The 17,773-nt window shown below is 40.4% G+C and overlaps 1 protein-coding gene across 3 annotated transcripts in view; it reads left to right on the forward strand.

Moving 5' to 3' along the window:
- Positions 1-17,773, forward strand: part of macrod2 (mono-ADP ribosylhydrolase 2) — a 402,121-nt gene that overhangs the window by 293,077 nt on the left and 91,271 nt on the right. For all 3 annotated transcript variants that reach the window (XM_020094321.2, XM_069538689.1, XM_069538690.1), the window contains exon 7: positions 10,848-10,878. In XM_020094321.2, coding sequence (XP_019949880.2) covers positions 10,848-10,878 — 31 coding nt within the window. The remainder of the gene's footprint in view (positions 1-10,847; positions 10,879-17,773) is intronic.

The following is a 17,773-nucleotide window of genomic DNA, read 5'->3' on the forward strand; positions in this document are numbered from 1 at the left end:
TTTTCCATTTCATACAATTAGAAAGGAATTAAAAAGTCCCAAAAAATTAGTTATGGAGTCTCTTAATTGGCTCTAATGTTAAGTGTGCAGCTTTGTATCATCACTGAGAATCATTTTGTTTAAACTCTGTGAGTGGCTTTGGACAAAAGTGTCGTCAAAATGAATAAATGTAATATATCAAAATATCACCACAAAATCAGTCAACATATAGAGGCTGTATACAGCTGTAACTGTGGAAAGAGGATGTAGAGAGTTTAAATCTATTGGGATTCCAGTTTCCATATTCAAAGATGAGGAATACCCTTCAGTGACACACCTCCTCTGTTCTGGGTGACTACAGGACTCCAGCTAAGAATAATCTCCACTTTCACATCAACCACATTTATTCGTGCTGCCCTGCTGAACACATACTAATGTCTTTTCTCTGTTAAACTCTAACACACTGATTCCACAGTAGCAACTGCTCAACGGGTCTCAGCCCACTACAGGTCCACCCGAAATGTTAGCAAACCCCTAACCACACTTATCCATAAACCTTTAATGCTCTAACTAACACAGGGCAACAAACTATGGCTGATTTAAATAATTTATTATTATCTACACTCTCTTTTAATTGTGGTTCCTTTGTAGCTCAGTTCAAACTACTTTGGTCAGGATACTAGTGGAGTGCTTTGTTACTGATTACAGCCTTGGCCAGGCCTTTATTTTTCATTAATTCATTCGTTTTTTAGTGAGATTCCTTACTATGCAATATGAAGCTGACAATGTGTTGTTTCACATTCATCCTCAACATTGATCACAGTGATCTGATCACTAGTGGACAAATCTAAGTACATAGTTCAAGTACACCAAAGATGCATTGAGGAGGCAATTGAGATCTGTTGACTAAAGCAACATTTAGAGGTGCCCGGAGATGCATATGAACACCAGTTCCTGGACAACACTGAAGGACCATCTACTCTGTCCTATGACCAGCTGGAAATATTTGCTGGCTCGGGCTGCAGTTCTCTGTCCAAACCCAATCGAGCCAAAGAGCAAATTAGCCAAGACTGGATCCCGATGTTTTCCCAGATTGCAGGCATATAGTTTAAAAAATAAAGAAGACGGCCCTGCCTAAATGCGCAAACCCAAAACAAACCCAATATTATTTCAAAATGTTTGTTGTATACTGGGTCATTTCCCTGATGGGACTTGTCGGGCTCAGTCAGGTATCCACACTCTTGTGTGGAGACCCATTCTAATGCCATGTATTAGCTGTTTTACCTAGAACAGTCCACTTTTGATCATATAAGCCAAGATTCATATAAGTGCCAGGTATGAAGAAGGCCAAAGATAGTAGCCATACAGCAAGTCACTTGTCGTTTAGCTGTACTGTTGCGTCACAATTCAGTACGGTTCTAACTTTGAAGCCCCTTTGATATGGTGCTTTTGAAGTGTTGAAGGACGCCTTGAAAGCAACTAAAAAAAAAGTTTAATTAGTAATGCTGGACTGGAACTCTTTTCTTCCTTTATCAGATTAAATGTGCCATTAAAATTTATTTATGAATGGAAATTTAAGTAAGGCTTCATAGTTATTATATTACTCTCGTTTTGAACATGTGGAAATCTGCTGATTTCGTGGTACGAAACATGGGCTATATTTTAGGATTACTGATAATTCTAACCTCCCTACTGCATATGCTGGTTAATCTCTTCAGAGACAGATTGACACGGGCTATGGATCTTGAAAAATCCATATATGCCCTGGTTTTACCTTCCACAGAGGGATATTTGGTTTGTCTCTTTTTCTCCATTTTGTCTTCTGCTTCTCAGAGACATTCTCACTTTGAGTTACCTTATGAAATGTTAGTTTGATAGATTCAGACAGAATCCTCATATTCTCTGCTTTGATAATTTTCTTTATGCATGCCTGTAATTTAGACCTCCAAAATGCAAATGGTTTCTAATGCTACACGCTATGCACACATGCGCCACATTTCTGGAGCACTCTTTGGAATAATCACAGGCTTTAGAGGCCTTGGGGCACATTGAATGATGTCTTCTACACCGCTGAGTGATGAGGTTCAAATATTCAAATCAAACAGTTTGCTTGGATTTACCACAGATTCCTTTTATTTGCTTCTCTCTTTGCTTCCATTTTGGGATTTCAATCAAAATGCCTCCCACAGTTTAAAATGTCACGGCTCTTGTGATAAATACAATAAAAATTTCATAGGACCTTTATAATCATGTCAGGCTGAGGATCTTAATCAAAGTAAAGTTCAAGGCCTTAAAGGAAGCGGATGTTGGATACCATAAATTTTCACATAAAAAAAGCTGGTATTCCATAAATAGTTAAAGCTGGTGGTCTGTAGAACAAATTAAGTTTGGTCGACAATGAAGGGGGGGTGGGAGGGTTACTGATATTATATTGTAAGCTCTTGTCGTATAGCCCATCATTTTTCAGCAAAATTCAAACCAGTACAACAACATAGTCATGCCATGCTTTTGTTTTTTTATTGATTCGAACTGAAATGTTTTTTGTGATTAATAAGTCTTTGCATTCACAGCAAATTCCCACATCAAACAGAAATAGCAAGGCTTCTTATTAAAAGTATGACAAGATATAAAGCTTAGACATAAGGCTCTATGTCTAATAACAGCCTGTTTCAAAAAAAAGTCCCGGTTGTGTTCAGTTTTGTCAATAAAGGCCCCACCCTCTATGGTATGAAAGAATACTGTATTTCACAATGATTCCTGATCAGACAACATATCCACAGGTCTGTTATCCTCACTGTCAGTCGGAGCCTCGCTCCACTCCACACTCTCACCCCACAGAGCAGTCTTGATTTCATCTGCCACTGGCATGCTAATCTAATCAATAAGTAATATTTTTAAAAACAGAAAATATCTAACTCCAAGTCTTTTTGCAACTGTAGAGTAGTGGCAGGAATATATTTTGTTATTGAGTTTACCTGCCGTGCTCCTCGCCTTATCATTTGAATTCTGTCAATCATGTGCAGGTTGTGTGGAGGTCAGTCAGTTTGTCTCACCACCGTGAATTTCTTTCTTTTGTCTTTGCCTTACTGTTACACAGTGGTCAGTGATATCATTTCAACTGATCCTAAGCAGGAGCCCCTCATACATAAATATGAGCAGACATCTGGTTGCATGTGCCCTCAGTTCAGAGTATTGTCATTTTCATGCCGGTCTAAATGCTCCGTCTTTAACACTGAGGGAGTCAGTGTCACCAGCGGGCCTCTGTTGGAACTCACGCTGCTATGAATAATGAAAGAGAGGATTTGAACCCGAAAGTAGATGTTCTTGCAAGCACCACACATTAGTATGTTAGAGCTTTAAAGTTTTAAAAGTTCAATTCAAGTTTTCAATAAAATTCACCATATTTTATTCAAAAGAAGCGTCTTCGTGTTACCTGTGCACTGCAGCAGTGGGCCTCAGCTTGATCAACCATACAGCTGGTCATGGACCAATGAATCAAGCAGCCATCAGTCCAGTATCTGCTTGTATTTGCTCCACTGCTCTGCCCTACCCACAGGCTGCGGCATTTACACCTTTTTTTCTGCCCATTCATCTCACCCCTGTCATGCTGCAGCCTGTCTTTTTTTTCCACTTGCAACACTGCATCCATAGCATGCACAGAAGGAATGAGTGCTGTGGAACTGACTGGAAACCATAGAGCATCTTGAGCCTCGGTGTACACAAAGAGAGTTTAGTACGTTCTGATCTTATGAACTTTCTAAGTTTGCATTTTTAAATAAGTCAGCAGGGTCTCAGTATTGTCCCTCTGTAGAAGTGGCCATGTGCTTATGGGCTCTCTTTTGAATGTTTTGAGCGGACAACAGTTCCCAACATGCCCCTTATGAAGCATTATATAATTGAGAACATTTATTTAGAGAAAATTATTTTTAAGAAACCATGAATTATTCTCTGAGAAATCCGAAAAAATGTTGAAACATCTTGCAATGTCAAAGAAAGTGAAATTAATTCCTGGATCCACACCCCGGTACAAATCTGAAAATGTTATGGGTTCCCGCCTTACCCATACTGCCTCCAAGTTTTGTGGTAATGTGTTCCGCAGTTTTTGCGACAACAATCAAACACAGCTGAAAACATAACCTATTAGCGGAGGTAATAACCTGTCCATAACATTAATTACAGGATGAAAGAAACAGTAAAAATAACAAACACTTTATACCATTTACAACCTCTTAACACATCCATTACAATTTTTAATCTAAAAATGTTTCTTATTACTTGTCATGTTTTGCACATTGCCATTATCTTGCCAAGTTTGTTTACATACACGGAGAACTCTCTCTTTGAAATGCCACATTTTTACATTATGCTGTATGTGGAGTAGAATAAGAAGGTAAACATCACACTGTGATTATAAAAGACCAGCTTAAAATGACTTGCAGTCCTCAATATTTCATATTTTACTGAGATAGGAACATCAGACCCTCTTCACAGTCCATTTTCATTGCTGCTACACACTCACTCAGCACAATTGATATTTGTTGATGTCAACAAAAACATCTTAGTAAACACTATGTACAATTTTTTTAGTCTGGATTGTGATTTATCTGTCTTCCAATAGATGTTACCTTGTGTTGCTTAGGAAAGGATTTACTTGTGGCAGCGCATTTTCATACTTTATTACAGACAAGAGCCCAGAGGAGAACAGGAATGTTCCGTTCTGGTTTATTCATAACAACAAGGACTTTCCATCATTGGGTTGCAAAGGTGTAAGCAAACAGCTTAACATAAATAAGCTGGTTTCCACAGTGTTGTGTAAGTGACTCTGCATGTAAACACAGCCAGTGATGCCGAGTCCTTAATGGACACTCAGATATTATTGCGATAATGGTTTCATGTCATCGCAGCAGATATAAAAACAGCTGGTGGGATTCGGGCAATTAGGTTTCAGGTTTCTCGCCCTCTGCATTCCTCCATCCTCCATTTAGCATAATGACACTCAAACAATCAGCGCTCGCATTAGAATATGGAGTGTGGCATTATGCAGAATAAAAGGGTGTAAACGTGTCATATTTGAATACGCTGATCTGTAACCATGACATGCTCTTCCAGCAGCAGCAGGTAGCCGATTCTGACAGGCATGACCTACATGCTTAAAGAATTACAGCAGTCAACAAAGAGGATTGTCTTGGAATCAGGTTCCTAAGCCCACACTGTGGCGACAGTGGTGAATAGTAGCGTACTTCCGGTCGCATTTGCACAAGGTCTCCCTTCGCCGCTGTGATTTATAAGCATAGCTTCCATCTGCAAACAGGCTAGGAGGCTTCAAGCTACGGGGGCAGCACCCCAGGTCCAGTGCTATTTATTCAGCCAGCCGGGACGAGTCGCTCCCCCAGCAGGATCCTGCCGTCGCTGTGCCCGTTCGTGGTTTTCTTACCTTTACCTGACTTCTCGTGGCTACCCTGCTTTGGCTGCAGCATGGGAGGGTGACAGCTCCAGCAGGACGGTCTCGTTTTGCCACAGGTTGAGCCATCTTTACTGTGTCATTTCCTGCTGCTTAACAAATGACGGAAAGCTGCGGGCCATCATGCTCTCAGTGGAATAACAGGGAATTAGTTTTATGAGCTACTGTCTTTGCAAAACTCTAGTCACACTTTGAAGTCAATAAATCATTCCATTAATAAGCCGTCTTAATAAAAAAATTAAAATCCAATTCCATGAATAGATGTTACAGTAAATGCACGTGAATTATAATTAACATCGCATTCATTAAAAGCAGCGTTAAAGTAACAGAAGTAAAAAATGTCCTTACGATAAACACTGTGGCCTCTCTGTGCTGTATTTAATATACTCTGGGCTGAATAAGTCTGCAGAGATGCCGAGAGGAAAGGTGCTCCACTTTAAAGCTATGTGATAGATTAGGGAGGAGCTCCAGCAACAGAATAATTTCCCTGGTGACCAATTTCTGAACACTCCCTAAGCAAAGAAAATCAGCAACAAGCCAACATGTCAGACGCTGGGTGCAGGCCGGACATGCTGAATCACTTCTAATGAGCAGCCAGAGATAAAAATAATAACCTAAACCAAAAATCATAGGTCATGACTGCAAATATACGGCTGACTGTCCTAATTAACACTAGACCTTATACGATGTAAGTCGATGCACAGGTATGTATACTAACAACCATGAAAATAGCTTCTGTGGTGGCTCAGTGTTGGGGGGAAAGAACAAGAACTATAGGCAAAGCTTTAGGCTTACACTGCTGCGTGTTGCAGCTACGTATGAAATGTAGCTGGTTTATTGAGATTTCCTCCTAACAGAGTGAAGGATACTGGATATAATGTGTTTTCTGTATCTTAAGTGAACAAGTTCTGACCATCACTACTTATCTACTGCTAGAGCTGGTAATTCTCCCTGTGTTTACCTTTACAGTTGACAAAGTTGCATATTATACATCTAAAGCTTTTAGTTAGTTTGACAAAACTTGATGCATTTGAATAATATTGAGCTTGTTGATATTCACAGATATCGATTAGACGTAAGGTTAAACTTCGTTCGTACCCACGAGTAATTTATTGCTTGATTTGTAGCTGATTTATGGACGAAGAGAAGACGTGTCTGCCAAGATGCTCTTCGGGCCTCACTGTTTTATTGGATGTTTTCCTCTCTTTCCTTTTGGCAATAACTGTCCTTTAAACATCAGCATGTGCCACAAAGGTGTCAGATCTTTACAGCGTCCCGTTAAGTGATTACCTGATGCATTTTCACACCCGAAGAGATTGATACCTCTTAATGGATCAGCCAGGGAACTAATAAAGATTTTGAATTGATTATGCTGATGCTGATGGGCTGTGATGTGTTGAGGTTTAACTGCAGAAGTTCAACTTGAAGAGAACTGACATCATGGCCTCTGAGCTGAGAGAGGATAACAAGGCTTCTTAGAATGAGTGTGACACTGACAGGAAATAATGCTGAGGATTTATTTTACTTATTATTATATTACACAGCTTTAAATAGATTCCTCTTGCTGAAAATGTGTTTATTTCTATTTATATTGACTGTTAACAAATGTAAACTGGCATAATTTAGAGAGTCCCTGAAAGTATTGAGCTTTTTACTGGTCTAAATGTCGAGGTGCTGCAGATGAGTCAGTTGAGGATACACTCCTACAGTGTATGAAGCACTACATTGTTTTCTGCACTTGTTTAACCCTTGTGTGGTTTTCAAGTTTTTGTTTCTCAGCCAGTCTTCATGGGTCTCGTGGACCCACTGCATTATTGGGTTTTTGAATCAATGCAGCCAGAACAATTTATGTAAAGATACTTTACACATATTAACTTTAGCCTAGTTGCAAGCAACATAGACAGCATATATAATTAATATTTGCCATTTATCTCTGTTAGATCACATTCCTGAATATTAAGTGCTACATGTTTTTGTGCTAAAATACAACAAAAAAATATCAATTACAATCAAGATGTGAAATTTAAAAAACTCATATAAAACTGTGTATAAAGGTTTTTACATCCCAATTGATGTTTATCACTTTGAACTTAATTAGAAATTGAACACACTCATGTCAGGCCACACAACACTACACAGCCCCACTATTCATACCAGCCTATACAACACATGTAGAGTTTTACATATGTATTTCGTGCACTTGATGCATATAAACTGTGTCTTCCTGTCCATTTTGGGTCCACACACACATCGCAGCGTTTCGGTTTGTTGCTACCTGGTTTGGTCCATTTCCTTCCACCTCTCTCCAAAACGGTGCTGGACCTCTAAATTAGTGCAATCCAGAATTATTGTCTGGATGGCATTTGGGATTAAAAGTTCAAAAGAAGAGTTGATGTCTTGCACATGAGTGACCTCTATCCCTGTCAGCCCTGGTTGCATCCTTATCACATTGGCAGCCATGCAGGGTGGCTCATTCCTGAGGCAAGGAGACCATTCAATTTCACCAGTTTTTTTACATCTATATTTCTTCACTTGCTGGCTGCTGTGGGACTCTGCCTGTGTCTCCTCCTCTTCTTCAAGTTCACTTACAGAGTCTGAAATGACAGAAATGCAATCCTCATATTCTGAAAACTGTTCCTCTTCATCATCTTCTGAAAACTGTTCCTCTTCATCATCTTCCAAAGCTTCTCTCTCTTCAACGATCATTTCTAAGGCCCTCTGTGTCCATCTGATGTTTTTCACAGAAAATGAGCCAAGGCCAATGAATCTGAAAGAGAAAGAGGTGGTAGGAGCACTCCGGGTGTCCCTTAAACCACTGGTGCTCATGGAAGAGAATATATGTCAAAAACATGTTCAGGAAAACTTGTTTGGCATGAAGAATCCAGGTCCAGGCACTCAAAGTGGTTTGAAAATTGAAAAGGCCTTTATTTAAATGGGCTTGATGCTTTAAAATACACTAACGGGAATCAGCTGATGCCTTCATCAGGGTGTGTAATAAATGTATTAATCAGCATTTGTCTTTTAGCAAACATTGAAAACGGGTCCCACAGACTTGAATACCACACAAGAGTTCTACAATCTTTGAGATTTCAAACATGGACCCTTGTATCTTTTACCTGAAATTCTGGCAGTTATCATTTATTTTATTCATTTTATCGATCTTGGATATTCAACATTTTTCTCATTTCATACCTCTGTGTGTGCAATGGGCAGAGCGTGGCACAGGACTAAAAATGGCCATGCATTTTCCACGCTTCATCATCTGTGGTTTGTGTCAGACGCAGACAGTCATCTGGAAAGGTCAGAGCTCTGGTAAAAGATTTAAATCACCCCACAGAAGAAAGATTCCCCTTGACAGGCGGAACCTGAAAAACTGGTAAATAAGAAAACAAACAGAAAGTCGTTCCTCTTTCTTTAAAGCAAGGACAAACTGACCATTGGATTTCAAAGCGGGTGTCGTAGGTTGTGATGCATTAGAGAAGAAAAAGTCTCAAAAGTTTTTTTAAATCAATACATTAATCATTTACTTTCTCAACGTGCACTTTTTCTATTATGTATTATTCCTTGTGTTAGTTGAAGAGCCACTCAGTATAAGAACCCTTTCTTTCATTCACATCTATTAATTGTGTTTTCAGTTCTAAAATGAAGTGATCTTGGCACAGCTGCTAGTAACAGCATGTTTCTAAATAATACAACTTGACAGGGTCAATATGGCAACACAAACAGTTGGGCTCAGTTGCGGCTCTGGTAGAAGCTGACATATGGGTGTTATTCTTTGATGAATCTTTGTGGTGCTTTTGTTGTTCTATATTCACTCAGTTGTGAGTCGCGACTGAAAATGTTTTCCTTCTTTAAAAAAAAATAAATCCATCTTAGTATATTAATGTTGTGGCCACGCTTGTTGATGAATGTAGGAACTAAAGCACGTATTCAGCTGCTTTTCAGGACAAATGGGACCTTTGAATAAATCCTTTCTCTTTACTGGTTATTAATATACTTAAAAAGATGAATGTGAAATAGGGACGCTTACAGCAAGGCCTATGTATCATAATATATTTGCTCACAGAAGTAAAGAATAATGAAACTATTTTCAGCTGTAAAGCCATGCTTGAAAAATATATCTGCTGCAAAGTGCTACAAAGCAAGAACTATTACAAGGTGGTTACTTTTTATAATGTTTTTGGAAGAGACAGCCATAAATACATGCACGTTTTTGCTCTTTAGTACCTAAAAAACATTTATGATATTTATTCAGATTCTCCGCATGTCTGCTCTGTTTTGTGTATGTATGGACTTGCACTTGTTGGTGATTGGTGGGAAATTATTGATTCCTGGAATTGATCCAAATGCGGCAGCAATGGCTTTGATTTTGTGTTTGGTTTTCTCATCATTTGAATCAAATGTACTGATAAGCCGCCTGCTGCGATGCCCTCATTGTTATTAAGGCACTCTGTCGGCAGTTTGTGTCAACTTTACACAGAGTTAAATCTGTTTATCTTAGAGTACACTCATTTAATTAAAGACAAGTATCAGTGGGCTGGAACAAAATTTGATCAGTGGGGTAGCTGCAGCCTTTGGGTAAGATCTATACCCGTCTGTGGAAGAGGAGGTCTCGCTGTGAGATTGGGCTGTAAGCAACAGACAGGATCAATCAACTTATTTGGATATTCATGTGCAGAACATTATTGAGCAGCCAGCTCTACATGCACCTATGAATTCACATGAGCTGAATCCACTGTGCCCTCAGGCAACATAAACTATGACTGTTATGAGCATTAAGTACTAATACTCCATGTTGTTCATTGGAGCAACTGCATGTGATAGAATATTGTCCAGCAGCCTCTTTAACACAGCAAGTGTGATATATATACAGTATAACAAGTATGAGTCACACAGTGGCTACAGGTGAATGCAGATCCACTATATGCAGTCATGCAATATTTACTAGGAGCTGTTGATATTTTAATTTCTCTGCCATGGACTTGAATCATTAGTGGAGTTTTATGCGATGAGAGGAAATAAATACAGATACACAAATACAATTTCAACATCATGATTGAAGAGATAAAATTGTGTTTGTGATTGATTTAGCTCTTCAAGACTCATGAAGAAGTTATACTTCAAGAAGTAGTTCTCCTTCTTCTCTCATGCCCTTGACCTTCTTGGTGGAAGGTGCAGTCTCCCATTATGCCAATATTGTTGTTGACTGGCATTTTCGTACGGGTCTGTGAATCCCTGGTCTTTCTTTTTTTCCCCTATATCTACTGGGTGTTTTAAGTATATATATATATATATGTATTTGTTTGTGTTATTGTAAAAAAGTTAAAACAGGATAATCAAAAAATAACATACAAATTACATTTGATTTGTCACATTTTGACTCTTATCTTTGTCTTTTTTTGTACAGGCCTTCCCATGTATATCCACAGGCATCTATGGTAAGATGAATCTCTTATTTATTTTTTACACCTTTCACTGTTTACATGTTTTATGATGTGTACTCATTATCACATTATCACTGGATGCTTGTGTGTTGCAACACAACGCTCAGAATCTTGCATCAAGGGCAGGGGCTACACAAAACTAATGTAGCTACTATATTTACAAGGCTTTGACTTTGAAGAAGAGCACAGTGTGAAGAAAGATGCCAACAAGTTCACCTTACACCAGGTTGCAAGACTCAACCTTGTATGAGGTGAGCATAACCTAGACCCTGAACAATGCTCGTGCTCTCTTATGGGACCAGGCCTGATATTCAACAAAACATCACCGGCAATGAGCTGATGAACGTATTAGAGTTAAACAAAGTCACATTGAAAAGAAACTTGGACAGTTGTCTCATGAGTCATTAGGTGGTCTGATTGCTGTCTGTGATCTTTTACCGGGCAATTAAATGAATACCATTTTAAGGCATGGTGCAAACTGTTCAAATGCATTTTGGGTGATTGGAATGCAATCAGATAATGTAAGAAATTACAGATAGAAGAAGAAGTGTTCAGAACAGATTGTGATCTTCAGGCCAAACTAGCCCCTGAGGTGGTCAGGGACACATTGTGACCACATTGAACTCATGTCTAAATGTAACTGAGTTGTCCATGAACACACAACAACTACATGGGCGGAAATACATAATTGCATGAAATTGAGCCGGAAACAGCAAGGAGGCTAGCAGCCACTAGCCAGTGAATATGTGGAGAATTCCTCTCCTCAGTCCTAAATGATGTTATTCAATGATGGCTGTCATCTTCTGATAATAACAGTAATGAGTGTCCCTGTGCACAGTGACTAGAATTTAACATAAAATTTGTACGTGGTCTCCAGCGTCACTGATAGAGCTGTCGACTTTCCCTCAGAAAGGATAATGAAAATCACCTCTTTAAAACATGTGATAATGGAACCCTACTTCTGTGCACATGCGAGACAATTCAAACCCCTCATATCATTAGTGGACTCCAACATGCCTTCAATTTAACTGGGTACTTTCCAACAATGATAGTGTAAATGAGTGCAGCCACAGTTGAGTTATTTAAATGCACCGCTGCTAATTAAGACCTGATGCCAGGCTGCTAAACTATACATGCAGGCATTTCCTGCTGAATTGCAAATTGCATGTGAAACATCAACCGTAATTTAGTCTTCACTTTACTTAACAATCCCCATGCATGGTAGCCTAGAATTGGGTTGCTCCTTATGGCAGAAAATAGTACCACACCTTATACTTGTGATGGAGCCAGTCACATCCCCTTAGTCAAACAAAACATCAGTCTGTTTTTGTTAAAACAAAGGTAAAACTCGGGGGCAGTTGTGCATTCCAGCTTTATATGTGCACACAGTGTCTTATAGCATATGAAATACTGCTTTCCTCATCCAACAATAAGGAAGTTAAACGTGGGTTTCAGACTAGGAATCGGCAGATGGAACATATGGAACACACAGATTACACCATATACACAATGTCCGCTGTAAAAGTTCATTGCGTTTTGTATATAGGGTGATTTTTACTGATTTGTATCCAAAATAAAAAAAGTGACAATTTATCAGCCACATGGAAACTTTAAAAAGATGCAGCACACATGTGAGTTATTAGCAACCTTCCATCTGTCCTCTGAAAAGTACCAACAAAGTGAGGTAATTTCCATCCTAAGACATCACTCTGCCTCCTTTCTCAAGCCTTTATTATGACTAACTGGCAGCTGTCAGCAAGTTGCATGCTGAAATATTAAACATAATATTACTGATTAGAATGCACTGATTATAGAGCCTGGCAAACTGTAGCTGTGCTCATTAGAAGAGCAATAAACACGCACCACCAGAGTGATTTCCCTCCTACCATAGTTTTTTATTCACTCACCACATTGTGGACAAACGCCTCATTAAAATCCAGGGTGCTGATATGATCTCTAATTGAAAGGAGATTTTCCTGTGACACTCTCACTGAATTAAATATTAATACTTATTATTAATATTAGATTAATATCCAATTATGGTGCACTATAGTTAAGAGTTTTAAGTGCTATACCAAGGAAAATCACTGGTGATTCATGCAAACATTTCACCTCTCACCTTAAAAGCTTTTCCGATGAGAGGTGAAATGTTTTCAAGAACCTCCCGCAAGTCTTTTTGCCTTCGACCCCGACCTATGACAGAGACACTTCGTACAGTTAGAAGTTCAACAAGCTGTCTGTTTATTTAACAGAATGTGAAAACCACACAGCTGCAGGTCTTCATGCAAATTCTCCCTCAGAAGAGTTAAACTTCCTTGCACGCAATTGGATACAATATAGTCCAAGCGGCCAAGAATCCTAATATACAACATATCATCTACTTTGTAGTGAGGCCCAGTGCGTGCAGTAAAACGAGCCTTTATGCTTATAAATCACTCGATGTTTATAATTATACACTCTGTGCTGGATAGAACACTTCCCTCTTGGGATATTGAACATTTTCCAGCCATCATTTTTTGTGTGATTCGCACAGTTTACTACACAACAGCTCATCATTACCTCTCACCATCTCTCTGCAGTATTGTCTGCCTATACCACCCGTCTATATATGAAATGGGGTCTCAAAGTGTCAATGACAAGAAGGGTCGATGTTGTTCTACTTTCTTTCTCTCAGTCTCTCTCTCTCCACCTTACTGGTTATTTGCCTGCAAAATCATTCTGTAAAATATATTTCCTCTTCTCCTATTTTCCTGTCCTGAGCAGGAATTTCCTACAGCACATTGTGTGAATTGGGATGTGTATTATGTGGCATTACCATTTTTCTGTTATTTTGCCAACAAAAAACTTGTGGTGCAGCCCCACGGTAATTATGAAAACTCGTTAGTTACTCATTAGTTCCTGGAAACTGCTGCAGATCCGCACTATCCTTGTGAGTCCCTGCCTCATTAGTGACTTAAAAACTGCTGTAAATCCTCAGGAAGTCCACTAACTATGAAGGACAGTTAAAAATGTTTTAGTTTTTCCATGTAAAAAGTCAATTTTGGCTTGTTGACAGACACTTTTTACTGGTTGAGTAAAAGTAAGTAAGGTCTATTTTCAAAATTGATGTGTGACTTTCAAAGGTAGCCCCAATGAAAGAATGGGGCTGGGGGTCTCTGTTTATAAGACGCTGATGAGGGCACTGCTTATTGCTGCTGTGGGCCGCATTGCCAGTGGGAGCCCGACATAGTGCTCCACCGGCACCCCCTCACTTCAAAGCGTCAGGCTGTACGGAGCCAAGCTTGCAGCAGAGGGAGGGGGGAATTTAACAGCCTGTTAAATAAATAAACAGCTTAGTGCTCCCCATAACTGCATCTCCACAGAACAATACGGCTGATTAAGACTGAAGATCTTCACACAGCAGAGGGCAAATAGAGGAGGGACTTTCAAGGGAACTAGCGTAAAGTGCAGCGCTATGATGTTATTCTCTACAAGTCCTCCCTTGCGCCCCCTGAGTACAGCCATGTTCTGAAAGGGGCCCCGCTCTCCTGGCAGGTGTTTTGACATTTTCTGTACATTTTAGATAACCTTTAAGGTCAGCTTTCATTTCAGCTACGTAAACAAAAGCTTTTTATTGTGAAAGGCACATCTTCCCGATCTCGCCGTCTCTCTATCTGTCGTTCTGTGCGTCTCTGTAGAATACAGCCATAGCTTCATATATGTGGACATAGTCATTCAACCAGGTGCTATACTCACACACGCGTTTGACCCATTTACACTCTCATAGTGCAGTTGGGAAAAAAACTCCTGTGCCTCTAACATTGTGACAGAGAGGAATCAGGAACAAGTTATCCAAGGCCTTTGTGCAGAAAAAAAGAGATTTGTCAGGACAGCTAATGCTAATTGACACTCTCTCACGCCTCCATATTCCAGGAGACTCAGTCACTATTGACAGATGATGGGAGAGCAGGGAGGTTGAGTGTAGCAGGGGTGCGCAGGGGGTACCTCAGACGCTTGGAAAGAAAAATGAGTGCTCACGCTGCGCTGACAGTCCAATCCCTCAGTCCGGCCCATTAGCCACAACAGAATTTCTGCACGGATAGTGTGTCGGAGGTACCACCCATAAACAAACTGGTGCCCACCGAGGGCCATGGGGTCACCTAGCATGATAGAGGTTATTAAGTGCTGCCCCTGTTTGCACATCAATCACAGCCATGCAACCGAGGCATAAATGGATTATTCCTTCCAAGGAGGAGACACCTCTCAATGTCTCACAAGATCAGTGCCAAGAGTCCAACTACCTCAACTTAGAAAGGTCACATTCTTTTTGTGTCCCTCTCTCTCCTGTCTTCCCTCCCATACATTCTCTTGTCTCTTTCAGTCCTTTCTCACACTAAGACCCACACATGCATGCTCACACAAAGGCAGAGACACTTGTGCTAAACCACATACGTAAGGATAATCCTATTTCATGATGCATTGTGGACAGTTTAGCCCTGTGGAGATCACATCCTAGCCAGCGCTGCAAGAGCACTTTCCTGCAGTATTGTAATGAACTGTACATTATAGGAGGCATCTGCAGAGATCAATCTTTAACAGGGAGCAGAGCGCTCAGTGGCACGATGCACAAGCAAGGACATGTGCTAACACATACCTGACAGATGCCATTAATAAAATGTGCATTTATATCCCTATCAAAACAATCAGAGGCCCTCACAGAGCAAGGCTGCTGCTCAGGAAAAATATCTCTGTTTCCTGCTCCCGCTGCACCTTTGACTCATCTGTCCCTGTGACGGATCTGAGGATTGTTGACTGAGGAGTTTTTCCACTCACTGGTGGCTATGGGAGATATACGGATGTAATCCACCCAAACTCTACTGGTATGTCCACACTGCCATTCTACTGTATTACCCAGATCAAGGGTGTCAAAGAGCTCGGATATTTTTCTTCAGCCAGCATCATGCTCGGCCTCTCTTCATCCCTGCCTGGGATTAGGAAGGTTGGAGACATTCATGGTGCCTTATCGTATGACAGTTATGGCTTCCTGCTAGCTGGCCAGAGATGGCTGTAGCTGAGCCCCACTCCCCTTCTCTTAAAACCGAGGGTTTACTACAGGGAGCTTAGCCCAGCTGGGTCGGGTATTTCAAGGTACATAGCGGCAACATGCTGTATCAGTGGGCAGCAGAGTGTGTGCTCAGAGGGACCAGGAGCTCCGTAGCCCATTTAACTAAGTCACACACTGTGCATTGTACTCAACACTAGCCTTGCTCTACCGTTTTCATGGATGATAAACCAAATGTAAAAATACTTCCCACCCACAGGACGATAGATTTAGGCCTTTGAGAAACTTGGTTGAGCATTAAACTTTTGTATATCACACTCTTCAGAAATGCTTTTAAAAAGTGAAATGTCAGGTGTTAATTTTAGCATGTAGGACAAATCGTGGCGTCACCTACATGGAATGTTTCCAAGGAAGGTCATCATCTGTTTTGCCACAGAGGCTGCTCTCTTTCTTCCTTCCTCATTTTCCTGCTTGTCTTCCTCACCCAGCACCCTCCCATCCCTCTTTGTCTCTGTCTCCTTCTGTGGGCTGCAAAGTCGGTCATGGTCACAGCCCTGCCATGTCCCAGTGTTGGTGTGGAGAGGAGCTCCAGGCAATTTGACACCCACGCTTTGGCATCTGGAGTCCTGGGGCACTACTCTGTCCTCCACCCCGGGTCACCTCACCTCTCCTCTGGGCCCTAATAGGGTGACAACCCTCTTCCCCCTCCCTCCCCTCCCTTTGCAGATGAACACCAAGCAGTGCTGCCCTCAAATAGAGCAGCTCAACTGTGCTGCACTTAATGATTTCCTATTGCTGCCTAAACCACAATTATCTACTTTGTGATTTAATGTATTTAAATGATTCCACACTGCCTGTCTGTTTTGACATTTGTCTGTAGGGCAACAGTTAAATTATTTGTCTCCTATCAGAAAAAAACACTTTAAATAATAGATTCATTTAGAAAAATGATGTTAAGACATTCGGAACGAAACAAGAACCAGCTGTATGCATTTGTCTCATTTTTATGTTGTATTTTGGGTGTTTGTTTTTTTTCTATCGCAGATTTCCAATGTTTATTGTGCTACTTCAACCTGTGGGGAATTTACAAGTGTCAGATAGCTGAGCCCCAGGCTATTCACCACTTGGAGGTAGACAGCTCATCAAAATGAATGACGAGTGTTGCGTCGTGAACTTGACCAACTGAGGGGAAGAGGAGTAGGACCAGCAATATGATTCCTGCCTCCGGGGAATAAAAGCTGTACTTTTTGTTTTTTCAAGCATTCAGTCAGCACATGTTTGTCAAACCTGCGCCACATAAAATATCTGTATGTGTTAGCCCTAAAATAGCAGACGTGGTATTCTCCTCACACTGTAAGTACACTCAGGAAAAACTAAAGTAGTGTAGTGTGCAGTATATGCTTACCCATACATCTGCAAACAAACAACGGGAATGTATCATAGCGCAGACATGTCTTCAACTTGTTGACACACTTCTACTTGCTTTATCAGGTGCAGCTTCTTCTCACTCCTCACCAGAGTAAAACACCTTAGCTACACAAGTTTGTTGTGAGAGTTAGGATATGAAATAGTTGCCATGTTGGCAAAAGGCAGAGCAATGGGCTTGCTTGTTCTCAAAGCAAAAAATCCCCCTAAGGCAGAGAGCACATTTATATTATTTTTCCTGCGCTCCAGTTCAGTGGATATTTTTGAACACAGACTTCTCTCTCCAGCTTTCACAGAGTCACGACAGTGTTGTCTGTGATGTAGACTTGGAGCTGATTCATTATGAACAGAATAAACTATGTATATTTTGAAGCTTTCACATCCAGAACATCCAAAGCAGCTCTGGTTTCTAGTTCCATATCA

Source organism: Paralichthys olivaceus, chromosome 14 (genome assembly GCF_024713975.1).
Source record: "Paralichthys olivaceus isolate ysfri-2021 chromosome 14, ASM2471397v2, whole genome shotgun sequence".
Taxonomy (NCBI): domain Eukaryota; kingdom Metazoa; phylum Chordata; class Actinopteri; order Pleuronectiformes; family Paralichthyidae; genus Paralichthys; species Paralichthys olivaceus.